The sequence below is a fragment of the Stegodyphus dumicola genome, chromosome 4 (assembly GCF_044657685.1).
Source record: "Stegodyphus dumicola isolate Sdum_Otavi_A_Nest chromosome 4, ASM4465768v1".
Classification (NCBI taxonomy): Eukaryota; Metazoa; Arthropoda; class Arachnida; order Araneae; family Eresidae; genus Stegodyphus; species Stegodyphus dumicola.
Window position 1 is genome coordinate 96,315,836 of NC_140771.1, and position 16,361 is coordinate 96,332,196.

General features: G+C 32.6%; 1 protein-coding gene across 1 annotated transcript; it reads right to left on the reverse strand.

Moving 5' to 3' along the window:
- Positions 1-8,488: 8,488 nt before the first annotated feature.
- On the reverse strand, positions 8,489-9,178 carry LOC146997614 (DNA oxidative demethylase ALKBH2-like). The gene has a single exon (XM_085814360.1). The coding sequence runs from the start codon at positions 9,176-9,178 to the stop codon at positions 8,489-8,491; it is 690 nt and encodes a 229-aa protein (XP_085670486.1).
- Positions 9,179-16,361: the final 7,183 nt, after the last annotated feature.

Genomic DNA, 16,361 nt, shown 5'->3' on the forward strand with positions numbered 1-16,361 from the left:
AAAAATCTGGAAGATTTCTTTGAAAAATGATGGTCTTAAAAAACTAAACATGTCTAAAATATATGGACTGGTTTGTGTTGAGCTGCCATCTACTATAAATAAAGAAGTTTCAGAGTAACCTATAAATCCTTTTTCATTCAATTATTCTGTGCGTACAGAAGGAAATTTTTAGGTGTGTCCAGAAGGAACACACTGTGCCGCAAAGGATTAAGCAATTCTTCCTAAATACGCGCGACATTTGTCAGTCGTAAATCTGTAATGGGAGCTTGTCCGTGCGCACCCAATAGAGTGAGCAACTGAAATGCCAGCTGAGCTCATTCATGAACATCAAAGGTTTAATCTAATCAATTGATCAATGAGCCATAAAAACATTTAAAACCTCATAGGCATGTTCGTATCTCTGTAAATAAAACACAACTGTGCTTTATTTACAGAGATGCGTGCATTTATTTATCGTCTACAGATGACGGAAAGCACGACACAATAATGGCATCTTGGAAGCAATTCAACATAAAATACTGCATAAAAATCATTAAACTGCCATAGGAACTAGTAAATTCATCAACAATAAATGCTTGCTGGCATCAGCCAGAAGTTGTCAACAATATTCCTTAAAAGTTGCACTGTATGGTGACCAACCCTGCTACAGCAACCTGCTAGTTTGTTTTTGGACGCCATTTTGTTTTCACGAAGAAAAGGCATCTTTTTTTTTTTCTAATCAACATTTTTTTTTTCTAACAATCTGCTAGCCGAATTACGCTTATGCTAGAACTTTTATGGAACAAAAGTGCTTGATCATGACGAAGATTAGGTGCGAAATCGGGAGAAAGTGCAGAATCGCCCACTGCTTGCCGCGTTTTTAAGAATTGCACATATTAGAATTTTAAGAATTGCATATCATCCATGTACACGTCGACCTATTTTCACTAAAAAAAATCCCAGAATTGCACAAAAATGGCATTGCGCACACTCTTGACTTTATCCATGTACACTGCTAAAGTCCTAGCTAGTAACCTTTATCGCCTTACCAAAATGTCGCCAAACTACCTGTTACCATACTCCAAAGATTAGCCTCACATTCTGTGTCAGCATTTTACAGACTATATGCAAGTACAGTAAGTAATAATTAACAGAAATGTTTATATGCAGTTTAAGAAATAACAGTTTAGACAACGTGAAGAATATATACGCGTTACAGATTAAACATTATTTGAGACTGGACAATGTACTTTGCAATAGACAGTTCTGAATTAGGAGTAATATGCTGTGCGAAAGGCCTAACTATTGTTAGTATTATCGTGAATTATATGCAATTACCTTGAGAGCTTTCTAGATACCTTTTTCATTTTCCTTTAGTCCATCTCTCCAGGTCTGAAGATTATTTTCAAAGATTTCTGACAGATGCATGTCCATTCATGTAAGTAATACCTCAAATTGGCTACTTTATCACAGGAGCACTGGTCAGAATCTTGAATCAGAATGAGCTATACATAGGCCGAACCTATATATAGCTCAGTACGTAATTGAACTTTCCGACTTTAGGGTTGACGAGAATTGTGGGAAATAGTCATCGGTAATATGCCCGTTAACTATAAAATACACTGCTTTTGCCATCTGTTGCTCGTATTTGAGTTTTCTTTTAATCTTTTCTCTATTAAAACTCCCAAAACTTGAGGATGTGTACTTCGCTTAATAGAAACTTAATTAAAATGGAACTCATATTCCAACCTATTCTTGATCCGATTTTGAAGTAAGCTACTGCTCCATGTGCTCTTAAATTAACACAAGCAGATATATACATTTATACTTCCTTAGATCTAAAATCTTCGCAGTAGGTCCTCTTGATGGCTAAATCTTGCAGATGGTTGATTTCTAAACATAGTTCATTCCATTGCAACTGCACATTAATAGGCAAAGTTTCATTCCAACCAATTCCGCTTTCCTAAAATGACTGTAGTAAAAATTTCATTCTGATCGTGGTCACAATATTACCGTGGGGGTTCAAAAACCTTCGGAGTTTGCGTTTCGCCAAAGCGCACGATTTCGATCAAAACGCTGACCAAATCAATCTTCAAGATATCTTCTGTGCAGTTCCAAACAAGTTCCACAGCCTTCAGTGGTATATTGTTAAAACAATAGGTCGGCTGGCAGAGATATTTTTCTCAGAATTCATGACGAAATTGCGTAACTTCATACTGGCTTTTATCATTATTTTTTGCGCATCCGAAGATAAGTACGAAGCTTTTTCCACAGTGCCTGCTCCGTAAATTAAATTATCAACATATAGATTATGAAGCATTTGGCAAGCTTCACTTTTACTTTCTGTGTATTTTTTTAAACGTAATCTAATAGCTGCAGAAAGGAAAAATGCATTACATGACACTTAGAATGGAAAAAAAAATCTTGCAGAGCTAAATAATTCTAAGTCATGGTTATTCTTAGCCCACAGAAATCTGATGAAATTGCTGTCTTCTGCACTATTTCCTAACTGCAGAAAAGATTTCTCAATATCCGTTAGAAATCCAACTTTAAATAATCGGAAATGTATGTCAAATCTGTAAGAAGAATAATTCCCGAATGTAGTTATTAAAAGATTAAAACAAAGATGTATTTTTCTTCTCTAACAACTGCATGACGAAGAAGGTAATAACTCATTACCAAGTACATGAAACTGGCATTCTTAAAAAACGCTTTCGCTTTAGCTGCTCTCTTAATATTTCGTCATAAAGCTGGAACAATTCTAGATTGCTTCTTAATATATTCCCCAATTTATTGAGTCTAAATTTAGCGATCTCATAATTATTACCTATGTCGCGATACTAAAGGAACTTGCTTCAACTCGCCAATAGCGTGCCTGAATCTCTAGCTGTAACTGTAACGGAGATTTTCGGAACACATCCAATCTTCTGATGCAAATACATTCAATGTTAATTTAATGAGTAGTTATGTGGTAATTGTTGTAATTAAATGTTTATTATTTAAAATCAACCATCTCTATGTGTGTAATCCATCATACAGTGAAACCTAGCCAAGCCTCTACAGATATTTATTGTCGCGCACTCGGAACACCGCGACACCTTGATTCTGATGATGTTTTTTCCACAAAAGTTTTCTTTCGTGTCTTTTATCGTCATACACCGTGCTGTTTTTGAAAAAGGGGATAATATTCTCACTACATTGTTTGCTTTCAACTTCAGATTTGATTCCTGTCATTTCATTTGGCTTCTAATTGCTCAGAAATGCATTTTCTCTCAATTGTCATATTACTTACACATACCGTTGAAGAGCTGGACTCAGAAAAACTCTTCCTTGAACTACGAACTCGAAAATACTAGCAGTAGCAATTAATCTTTTGCTTCATCTTATTGACTTAGCAAATAAAATCTCGCATAAATAACCGGCAGTAGAGGAAAGGACAGTTCTGAACCGGGATCTTAGGGATCTGGAGTTGAGGGAGCTCCCGAGAAGGAAGGCTCAGCCGTGGGAGGGAGGCTTATCTGAAAATGGAGACAGGGAGCCTTATCAGAAAGTGGATGCGAGTAGAGTAGTTGCTTTGTCACAGAAAAAGGACGTGTGCTTACATTATTTTCATTTTTAATTTGGTGATTTAGGCATTGATTAGTTATATGATAATGTGTTCTTATTTATATTGAATTCTTGAAAGCATATATCAAGTAGGTGCTTTAAGTGACTGATATAGTTCATTTCCTTAAACAGATATAAAATGAAATGTTTCCTTCACAGTATAACCTCTTCCGAAGATAATTATTTTCTTACTTGTATTTATCCTATGACTGAATATCTGCAAAACTGCTACATGTCATAACAATTTAATAAGAGATTATATTTTACTGATTTATCGGAGGTGATTTCCCTTCGTTAATAAATTTTTAGCCTTTGTGTTTTTCTTCATATTCCAACTGTTTTACTACGTATATGATGATTATCTCCTAGTTACCCTGAATGAGGATTATTTTTGAATTTAATGATTGAGTGATCCTATGCACTCAGAATTTTACCTTATTTCTTAAATCTTCTGTTCATAATATCACATATACTTTCCGTAATCTTCATTACATTACGCATTTTTATTCTTAAATTCATTTTAGCCAGAGTTTTTTCAGACTTGTTAGGCAATACTTTTAACTTATTCGTTATATTTTATGAGTGTAATTACTAAAACACGCATTTTCGTGTATTATATTATTCAATGTTAGACGTAATTTTTAACTTTTTTCGTTCTTTCCAACGTTAGCGATCTTCAACATATTCTGTATTTTAACTTATTTCATACATTTTCTAATCATATAGATGACTTGTATTTAATTTTAGATGTAACATTTCTAGCTTGTTTTGTACATTTTAACCTTCACACTATTTAATATACTCAAATTTTTAACCAGTTTATATTTTCACACTATATACATGACTTTTACTTGATTTCTCGCATACATTTTAACCTCCATGATTTCCAATATAGTCCTAATTTTAACATAATTCCTGCATTCGCATACATTTTAACCTCCATGATTTCCAATATAGTCCTAATTTTAACATTATTCCTGCATTTTCATATCATACACCTGACGTTTATTTAATTTTATGTGTAAATTATAACTTATTTTCAATTTTTTAACGTTTTTAGTTTCCAACATACTCTGAGTTTTAACTAATTTGCTATATTTTCACACTACGTACATGACTTTTACTTCATTTCTCTTATACATTTTAACCTTCATAATTTCCATAGTCCTAATTTTAACATAATTGCTATATTTTCACATGATATACCTGACTTATTTAATTCTAGATGTAAATTTTAACTCCTTTTCTATATTTTAACGTTTTTAGTATTCAACATACTAAGAATTTTAACTAATTTGTTATATTTTCACATGACTTTCATTTAATTTGTAACGACTTTCATACGTTTCAACCTTCCTAATTTCAAACAGGCTCTTAATTTTAGCTTAATTCCTCTATTTTCTTACCATGTATATGAGCTTTACTTAATTTTAGATGTTATTTTTAACTTGTTTCGTTCATTCTGAACCTTCGTAATTTTGAATTTTAAACTTTAATTTTAAACATTTTACTTTAATTTTAAACTTGTTTATTACATTTTTCTACCATATACCTGACTTATTTAATTTTAGATGTAAATTTTAACTCCTTTTCTATTTTTTTATCGTTTTTAGTTTCCAACATACTAAGAATGTTAACGAATTTTTTATATTTTCACATGACTTTCATTTAATTTGTAACGACTTTTATATGTTTTAAACTTCCTAATTTCAAACAGGCTCTTAATTTTAGCTTAATTCCTCTATTTTCTTACTATGTATATGAGCTTTATTTAATTTTAGATATTATTTTTAACTTGTTTTGCACATTTTATACCTTCGTAATTTTTAAAGTACTCTAATTTTGAACTTGTTTATTACATTTTCCTACTATACGCATGAACTTTAGATAATTTTAGATGTCATTGTTGTACTTTTCTGACACTGGGTTTCTTTCTAGTTTCCAACATACTCTAAAATTTAACTCTGTTTTACAATTTGTGATTGTAATTGCACTTTTTATTTTACTATTTCAGCTAAATTAACATGCTTAAATTTCTTAAACATAGAGATAGATTTCGATTAAGCATTTTATTTTACAACCTTGAACTGCTATTCATATCCAATTCGTTGAATAACCCTTACTTACTCCATGTTTTATAATACTATTTTAATTTGCCAATTCTACAATTTAACATTCGGCAGTACTCTTACCATGATTGATCCTACTATTTCACTTCATTATTAACTTCATTCGCATTTTCAAACTTTAACATTTCCTGCATATTCTGGTATTTCCTTTTAATTTTTAACACCCTTTATATCTAAATATATGTTTTTAAGCTCTTCAGTGTTACCAATGTTCAGTTTTGAATCTTGATTCTCATGAAGCTAGTTTGATAGATTCCGAATTTTTAGAATGAAATCTCAACTTTCATCCATAATTTTAGAACCATATTTATTCTTTCATGTACTCATACAAAATTCTTTCTTATTATTTTGAAAGCTCAGTACCTTTTAATTCAGTAATTTGTACTAATTGAATGCATTCTACATCACTTTAAATGTCTCGACTATGTAAATTTTCACTTTATTACCTTTTGCTACACTAAGTACGGATATTTCTGCCTTCATGAACGACTTTCATGTGAAATTGACGAAATTTGACGTTACATGTATAAAAGAAATTTCTAAGGTAAACATTTCCAGTATTGAATAAGAGATGAACGACCATTGATTTTACCCATTGGTTACCATTTCATTTCTTGAAAGTTTGTTTTATTGATATGCATTTATTTTCTATTTTTTTTTTTACTTAGTTCAGTTCCAACTTAATTCACTAGACAATTTCATACATAGACTATTTTTTAATTTCTTAGAACAAAATGTTCTTTTCGCAAATGGTCAGTTTGCCTCAATTTATTTACCAATTTATTTTCTTATGAACGAAATCCTGTGCGGTACTTTACACAGCATACATATCATTACCAATATACCTATATTTACAGAAGGAACCACAGAGAGAAAGAGTAAGAGACATTTTACCAAAATCTCCACTATAATTTCGAATATTTTAACCTTCTTCATCACAAATACAGAAATTTCTTCGTACAATACTCATCATATCAGTTAAATATTCCTTACTAATACACATTTAATGTAGAATATCCCCTTTTCAATACAAAATTACACCCAAATAAGTGTTACGTTTTCTTATAATAGTACATGTATGTTTGCATTATAGGAACTTTCTATCCATTTTCGAGAACTGTAAATTGCTAAATATTACCTCTTTCTGAGAGAAAAACTCCAAAGACTATATAAATAATTTAACTTTTCCTACAGTATTTCCACAATACAGAATAAATATCTTAGAACTATTTTCTTAATATTAAGAACTAAATATGAAATAAGCATTTTTCACTATAGAATATTTAAGGTTTTACCCAAATGAGGATATAACTTTTACCGAATTTAAGTTATTTACCCAGAATTCCCAACAAATGTTTAGAAAATGTGTAATGGAAAGCAATATATTTATCTAAACATGAGTCTTAACAGATTTTTATCAGCTCCAGATTTACTATCAGTGGGAAAAATCTGAAGTTCACTTTATCTACCCTCGTCAGTATACACAGAAAAGTCATGAATCATTCTGTAGTACAATTAACATTTTAATATTAATTAACTAATTTTAATTAACTTTCAATTAAGATTTTAAAAAGAAAAGTATATTTATGGGACATATTATCAAATTATTCCCAAGCATTATTAAGATAAATGTAATTAAATATCCACGTACACACTACGAAAATCCCATTCATTAGGAATAGTAAAACTTTACCAACACTTAAATGAAATGTAAAATCTTGCAATGCATTAATATAAAACCTGAGTAACATATCATTTCCTATAAGTAAAAAAGAGTATTCTTATAACTTATCAAGACTTAAGAGGTAAGATTAAGGTAAAGAAATATTCATTTAAAACATAATAAGAAACAGTTGACAGCTAAGTAAAGATACATTTCAATATAAATAAAACATTTTTTTATTAAAATACATACTTACTAAAATTTTTTTTCTTACAAATTTGCTATCTGATCACGTAAAGGTGACAATGAAATATTCTTTAAGTCTTCATAAGTCTTCATTATTATAAATACAACAGCAAGTGTCCTTATAAAGTTTTTGAGCAAATCTTTTAAAGTTCATTGACAATATAGCTTTGTCAGTATTATTCATAGCTTTTTCCGGAGTTGTCTCCATTATACAGGGGGGGGGGGACGTTGACTTGGATGATTGACCGCACATCCCTCACAGATAAACACCTCGTTGAGACTGGTTAAGTACTCCTCGTAAATAATATTGTTAACTTTTTGCATGCATTGCTCGCTAGTTAAATGTTCCAACTGCTGGCATTTTGATTGCCGTTTTCTTATTTCATGCGGTAACACATGTTCAAATAGGGTAGTTTGGATAGTTTGTGTTATTTCACTGTATAAATCTAAAAGTTTATCGGTTTGATATGACTCTAATTCAAAACAATCTGCTACGAGGCGGAAACCACCGTAGGGACTTTTAAAAATTTCTTGAAGAACACATTGCGCGTTTCCAGAAAATACCGCCAACTGATTATTGGCTATGAAGGATGCTTCCGAATACTTGAAATTAAAGTTTGGTAATTTTTTCATGAAATCATACCACGTCTCAGGAGTCATACTCACACCCTCAAGAGAAGATCCGCAGTTGAAATTATTCGTTTCTGCAAAGTTTTGTATAAGAATTCGAACATTATTTTTTCTACTTACAACGAAGGAAATACGAGACATCCATTCTAATGACCAATAATTGATCACTTCATCATGATTTCGTGATGACTGGTAATGACGACTCAGCCAGTCGTCCTGGGGTATCTCGAGCACCTCATCTTCTAAACATGGTTTCCTTACGCGGAAAAGTTCTTTTATTCATGCACGGTATAGGGATTGTGTTGTCATAATAACCAAAGTCCATTTCATCAGAAGAACGCTTCACTTGTGGAGATATAATTTTTCTAAACGTCAAACTTATTCGAATAGTCTTCACTTCAGGCTGGGATGGGATACCGTGTTTCCAAACTACATTAGTGGGGGGTTTCATCACTAGAAGCGATCCATGCTCCAGACTCAGAATGTGAGTCATATAATTCTCTGTTGTAAAATGCATCACTCGCGTCGCACCGTAACTCAGCGTGGGAATGCAGTAGGAAGGATCCAGGGAGCTTTCATCGTCTCTGTGCGCGGATATTTTGGCATCTCCGTCAGGGTATTTGTTGAGCAGAAAGTAATTATATTTTTCGTGGGTGAGGGCTTCCACTTCACTTTTAATTTGGTGCAGCATAGGAGTCCAGGCCTGGGCGACGATCGATGTGCCCGAAAAACTGTGGGTGAGTCCATCTGCATCCCCGAAAGCGCAACAAAGTCGAGCTGGAATATATTGGTGGCCGTAAATATTCAGTTTCACAGGTTGGAAAGGATACGTACAGAGTTCTTCAAAAATAGAATTTGCCTTTTCTTTACTATGAAAATCTTTGAAATAGGATAGTATTAACTGATCATCAAATATTTCGGTCATCGTGAGAATTGTAAGAGTTAAGAATGACTGCTTTGAAGTACAATTCGTCAAGATTTGCAATGAAATGAGAAATCTACTGAGATCGAATATTTCTAAACTTATTTATATAATCATTTACAATAAGGATCATTTGATACATTCTTTTAATCGGTAATCACCTTATTTATTCCGATAACATCATGTTTTCCAGAGCGATGTCGATATATCGAACCTTGTCATGATGAATCATCTAAGGATAAACAGATAGGGTAGCCCGTATCACCATAAGTTGATAAACCATCGATTAGAGAAATGAGGACCTGTTAAAATAGGATGTGTACACAGCGTATTTTAAGAAGCCTCACTTCCCTAATCGATGGTTTATCAACTTATGGTGATACGGACTACCCTATCTGTTTATCCTTAGATGATTCATCATGACAAGGTTCGATATATCCTTTTTCGATATATCCTTTCCTGACCTTTCGCCCTGTGACTTTGATCTCATTCCCAAGATTAAGGAACAAATACGTGGTAGGCGGTTTGCAATACGAGAGGACATTGCTAATGCTGAACGCCAACATATGACCCGATTCACACATGGTGCGGCAAATGCCGAGGCTGATGGTATTCAGCGCCTCCCACATCGTTGGCAGCGTGTGGTGACAGTAGTAGGGAACTACATTGAGGGTCTTTAGGCTCAGGTTTGTCATGTCAGCTTTATGTGTATTGTGTTATCATTCTTTTGCACGGTGAAGGCCATATTGCCTGTATTCTACCGTAATAAATTCGTGTGTTACGATATTTCAGTGCTATTCATTGTCTACATATGTAGTTAAGACCTTGTCCTTTCGTCTGTATATGTCACATTTTCCAACCGGGCTGGTATTTTCAAGAAAAAAAATAGTTCCATGACTTTTGCCCCAACCTACGTATATATATACTTATATACGTTTGGTGCGGCCGATTGCAACCAAAAAGGGAAGGTGCACAACTACTTGCTATAGCAATCTGTTATACACAATTTCAATGTTCTGATGCTATTCGCTTTTCTGTTATTTAATATATATACGTAGGTACGTACAGATGTCACGAAAAAAATCTCCTTTGAAACCATTTAAAATTCATTTTATAATCCATTATTGAGAAAAGAATCCTTTATTCTGTCTGTACGTACAAATGTCACACAAAAACATTGTTCAAATGGATTTGAGCGCAGTCAAAATTGATATTGTCGGGAAAATATGATACCCTAAATTTTTCGAGATTACAGTACTTCCTTTACTTCGTACAAGGAAGGAAAAAAGCCCGTTTCATTCACTTAGCAGGCAGCAACACAGTAACTGAAATCAGCAGACGGAACCAAAAGTACAAGAATATTACTGTTTTAAAAGTTTGTAAGATGGGGTGCTGCGCATGCTCGAGCTGTGCCAAACCGTCAATGATGTTTATATTATTTCTGGTACAAGGCGATTGTCAAGTTATAACAGCTGAATGTAATCATCAGCCGACACATAGCATTCATTGTAAGAAAGCTGCCGTTGGAGAGCGCAGATCTCTCTCTCTGATACTTTTCTGATAGAAAAGTATCAGAGAGAGAAAGCGAATGAATTTATACGATATGTTAGGTTTGAACTATGACTCGCCACCATATGGGTAATTGTACATATTCATATTATTAATTCTATTAATAAACGAAAAGTAATAATACCATTTGTTCATTATGAGGAGTCAAGCCAGAGAGAACATCTAACAGATAGTACGTCAGGATAGAGACCTGTAGAGATACAGAGAACTTTGGAATCCTGACATTCGTTTGTTATTCGAACAAAATAAAGCATCGTGTTAATCATATTTTTATTTTAGAGAAACAGAGACAACCGCAACAACGATAAGTTCCGTTACATTTTATTTCTAAAGCTTAGTTTCGAAGTAGCGATAATTTTCCCTCTATACCTTTAAAGTAAGTCACACTCTACCGAGTCTACATTTTCCTTTTCATTCCAGTTTGATGTATCTCAGATGCGGTTTTCATAGTCTTCAGAACAAGAAAATATGTTCCCTTCTTAATGAAATTTTAGAGTTCAGTTTCTAATATTCGCATCAGTTGATCTACTCATTGTAATAGCATCGTTATCAGGATCATGATGATGCATTTCATCTTGCTTATAGGCATTTCAGTTTCGTCCGTTTTGTAACCAGAATATGAATAAAATAAATTTTGGAAAAACTTTACCAAAAATGCAATAGAGTTAATACGAAAACTACCTGTTAAAATTTTGTAAGGATCTGTTACACTCGAATTGCACTGCTATTCAGAAGAAAAAATTACAGTCTAAGAAAAAGTATTACACTACCTGTTTAGTGCTCTAAGTATGTGAGATTAGATTATTTACAAATCTGAATTCGGGACACATGACGTTAACGAGTATGAAATAACTGAAGAAGGGTAATCAGGCAGGCGATAAATATAATTTACCCTGTGAGATATTTCAGTAAAATAACTGCAATTTTGGAATAATGTTCAGATACAATTCTAAGATGAATCTATTTCTGTTTTAAGTATGCTAATTTACATTTTGACTTAAAAGTCACTGAAATGATGTGTGAGCGGAAGTATTTAGTGGTTTTCTAACAGTGTAGAAACAGGAAAACGAATTGTATTTGCAGTTAAAGTTATTTAAATTACAGAATTTAACAGTTTAGCCTGCTTTTTCTTCATTATATGTTATTCAGCTTTCAACTTTCAACGTCAACTGTCAATTTTTAACTTCAATCTTTCTCTTGTATTATTCTTTGCAGAGTCTATTAGATATTCTGGAATCAGAATATGGAAAAAATTCTCAGTGCTCTCACCGGTATTTAAACCATGGATCTTCCAACAACCAGATGGACAAGTTAACCACTTGTACCGCAAGAAAACGCATGGGGAAATACACCATAATGTTTTATAATTTTTGTGTTAATGTTTAAAGTTACAAAAAGGTTGATTAAGTTTGAGTTCGGATCGTTATTTTAAATACTGTATCTATAAGCTAGATATTTAATCCAAGTTCAAAATGAATAACTGTCAGACCCTGTGACTAAGTAATTAAGTTTGGTAATCAAGTTTGGTGCTCATTAGGAATACTTTATTAATATTTAAATTTATTATCATTAGGAATATTTAGGAATATTTTTATTAAGTATTTACTGATGTTTCTTTACTTATGATTATTGTTACTGATGATTAGAAACTCACGAGATTTCATTTGTTCTGAAACAATTAACCCCATCAGATGTGAAGCAAATTATCGCTATGTCTAAAGTAACTAAAGCCATGGAAAGGTTTTATTAACCGATTTTATTAAACAGGAATTAGAATATAAATTCACGTTCTTGTCCTAATAAAATCAACCACAGCGGGGTGATGCAACTAAAAGAACAGTCAAATTCAAGTTAAGACGTAAGTAGTAGTAAAAAAAAAAAAAAAAAAAAAAAAACTACACTAAGCTGTTTCAGCAATTCTAACCGTAGAGTCAAAATCAATTTGTCGACAGCGAAATACCGCAAATAATTACACTGTAAGGTTTATCCTAAGTTTTTAACAATTATCTATAGTTAAAGCTACTTTCTTATCCCTCCTAATTTCAGCTTACAATTTCCTACCAGGATGTGTTTTTAGAATCGCGGTTGAGAGAGTGAGTAAGAGCGGTATTTAAGTCGAAGTTCTACTGACTTCGTTAGAGAGCCAGAGATTCTGACTAGCTTGCGTTTGCCTTATGGCTACACTCTCTCTAAGCTATTACTATGCTTGGCCACATTTCAGGCCCTTGCTTGCAGGAATCCCACAAAACCTAGCAAAGCTGGCAGGAACAAAAAGTAGCATGCACGCGCAGGCCTGAAACACGCTGTCTTACAATCCAAACACCCAATTTAAATACTAGAATTCAGGTGAAGAAACGGAAAAGAGAAGTTACAATAAAGACAAATTATACCTCGAGATTAAAAATGTGTATTTATGGTTTAAACCTATTTTTACTCTTAGCATTTAAAGCCTAAATTCATATTCGAATGCTGAAGTAATTTATATCGGATTTTCAAAGTATTCTGTGTAGTTCACTAAGATCTGCTTAAATTACCCGAAAAATCCAGAATTAATACAGAGAATTAATTTCTGCTATTGTTTTATAAAAATATGTAACAAACACTTTTCATAACCTTTTAGAAACTGTTAGTGAGAATCTATTTCCTTTACAAAGCTATCTTTCATAGCGAACATTATTTTCTCGTAAGAAAATAACATTCAGCTGAATTTTTCCATTTGCAAAGAGATATCAACAGCTGGAAACCCGCTTAAAGATAGCTATGATGACAACTGATGTGCTTCAGGTCATCATACAATAGAGCAAAAATTAATCAACTAAGGCTCTCAAGACGGGAGGAATATAAAAAGAAAAGATGTGACCCAATCCACCAAATGTGATCTTATATTTTCATTTCATTAATAAAGCAGGGTCGGATATGAAGTAATAATTACAAAAATATGAAAGCGTAATTAAATTGTGTTTTGGTATTGCGTGATTATTAGAAGTTCTTTTTCGAAGAAAATAGGAAAAAAGCTTTGGCGATGTTCTTGGTCAGTTTTATGAAGTTTCGTCTTCTTAAACAAGGTGTTCTTTATACAGAAGCTCTTCTATTAAAAGAAACGTCATAAAATATTAAAACTAATTATATCTTCTGTATCTTTTTTTTTTTTTTTTTTTTTTTTTTTTTTTTTGTTTCTTTCTGAAAATTTGGAAGCAGATATAAAGAATGGTAAAAGCAATATGCAATATCATTCAAATTAAAATTATTTTAGATGACATTAGACTTCTTTGTTTCTTGACATTGAAGTTTTCGGTTTATATTGTTTTTACTTTTTCCGCATAGCACATATTTTGTGAAATGGATTCATTTTTCTCTCTCTCTCTTTCATCAATATTCTGCTCCTTAAAATATTTAATTAAAGATATTTTCTATTTGTTTTTAAGATGCTGCAGGCTGTTATTTATAAACAACCAATTTAGAAGATTCTGAATTTGCCTCCCGCCTACCTGTATACATTTAGTAAAGTAAGGAACAGGTAAGGAATGTAATGTTTTCGATCCAAAAATTCGATAAACAGTTTTCAGTGAATAAGCGAGTCCTCACGACACACGTATACTACTTTTACTAGGATGTCTGTCTGTTATGGGCATGACGATATTATCGCGCTCGATAACTCCTTTATCAAACTTCCAAAAATTTCCATTCATAGAAATTACTTCATAAAAATACGGAAAAATAAAAATTTTTGCTTTCGTACAGAAAGTTTCATTCTGTTCAAGAGTTGAATAGATTTTATGTAAAATTCGACAACCGGAAATGGTACTTTAGTTGAAGCCCATAAAAGTTTTCAGAGAAAAACCATATTAAATTTAGTATTTACGATTTTATATAAATGGGGGCAACATATTAGATTTTGATAAAATTAATAAATCAGATGTGATACTTTACTTAAAGATGTGAACAGATTTCCGTGAAAACGTATATTATAATATAAATCACAGTTATTTTTTGGTTTTGAAAACTCGTATATATTGTATATGATGCATATTATTGCTGTGTGCGTACGGGTTCGTAATAGATTGAATCCACAAGTTCAAGAGAAATATTTCAGAACTCTGGAAATTTTCCACAGAATTATTCGTACAGATGCAACAGTATCGCACCGTAGTAGATATGCTTCAAATTACTAAAAATGTTAAACACAACCCAATGCAAAGCACATCTAAAGAGAAAGCTAACTCGGATATCTCAGTTCACGCCTAACTAAACAACTCGCAACAACAGTAACTAAGCAAATGAGAGTAGATGCTCTCTCCTGGCTGTCATGCACATACTCTATGCTACCGACCAAACCTGCCGGAAGAACAAACTTATAGCTGAAAGCCAACGACTTATAGCTGAAAGGAGAGAGGAGAAAATCTGGCAACGAAAAGAAGAAGCGTGCTTGATGCGAGAAGGACAGCATGCTCGTGTGAAAAAACAGTTTATCTGAAAGGAGAGGGGAAAATCTGGCAACGAGAAGAAGAAGCGTGCTTGATGCGAGAAGAACGGCATGCTCGTGAGAAAAAAATTTGAAATTAGTTTGGCTGTATTCCGAGAGTAAAGTTAGCTTTTTTTTTTTTTTTTTTTTTGTTAAGAGCGGAGAGATGCAATATATATTACTTGTGCGTTTGATGTAAATGTGAATAAAAGCAATACTTTGTGAAAAGTTAAACTGTATTTGCAAAATTAAAATATAGCTCATGTTATTGTTAAACCTGCATAAGTGTCCCAGTTTATTTCCTGCAAATAGAGTTGACTAATAAAATTCATAAGTGGATAGAAACGAACCGACAAAGATGAATTGATCAAAGGAACGATTATGACAGTGGTGGCAGCTGGTCGGATGTATATTTGTCGACTCGGAAAAAGCTCAAGTGAATTCCTTACGAATGCTGCGAAGCTTATTAAGAGGAATAGTTATCTTCTACCAGGTTCTTTCGTTAAGTGATTTATTTATGTTTTTGTGTTTATGAAAAATTAGCTGTTAATGTAAAGGTACACTTTAACAAGTATTTTATAAGACAAAAATTATCAGTGCGATTATCATATGAGACTTGAATTACCTTGCAAGAGCATTTATTTTTTTATTATATGAGTGAATGATCATTAATTTAAGTAATGCTTGTGTTTTATTTATGAGATATTATTGCATTAATTTTCAAATGCTTATATATAAACATACATGTTTTTTTATTTATTGAGTATTTGGATGTTGTGCATATTTAATGCAGATACTATGTATTTATGATTAAACAAAAGTTAAGGATTTAACTTAATTTATATTTTATGTAAGAAGATTTAGTTTTAATTTTCTGTTATTTTAATTAAGTTGAACATAAAGTCGCATAATGTCATTTTTGGCCAAATCTAGAAAGGCTGATCTAGTAGCCCTTGCATAAGAGTTTGGCGTTGAAGTGTTGCCTACATTTAGGATTTTGGACTTGAGGGAAAAGATTCTTGCCAGTGAAAGCTATGAGGAGCAGGTAGCAAAGGATCTTCTGAGTGTTATCATTACAGATAGAGAGGCAAAGGAGGAGAAGGAAAGGCAGGAAAGGGAATATAAACTAAAGTTAGAGGCAGAGGAGCGGATTGC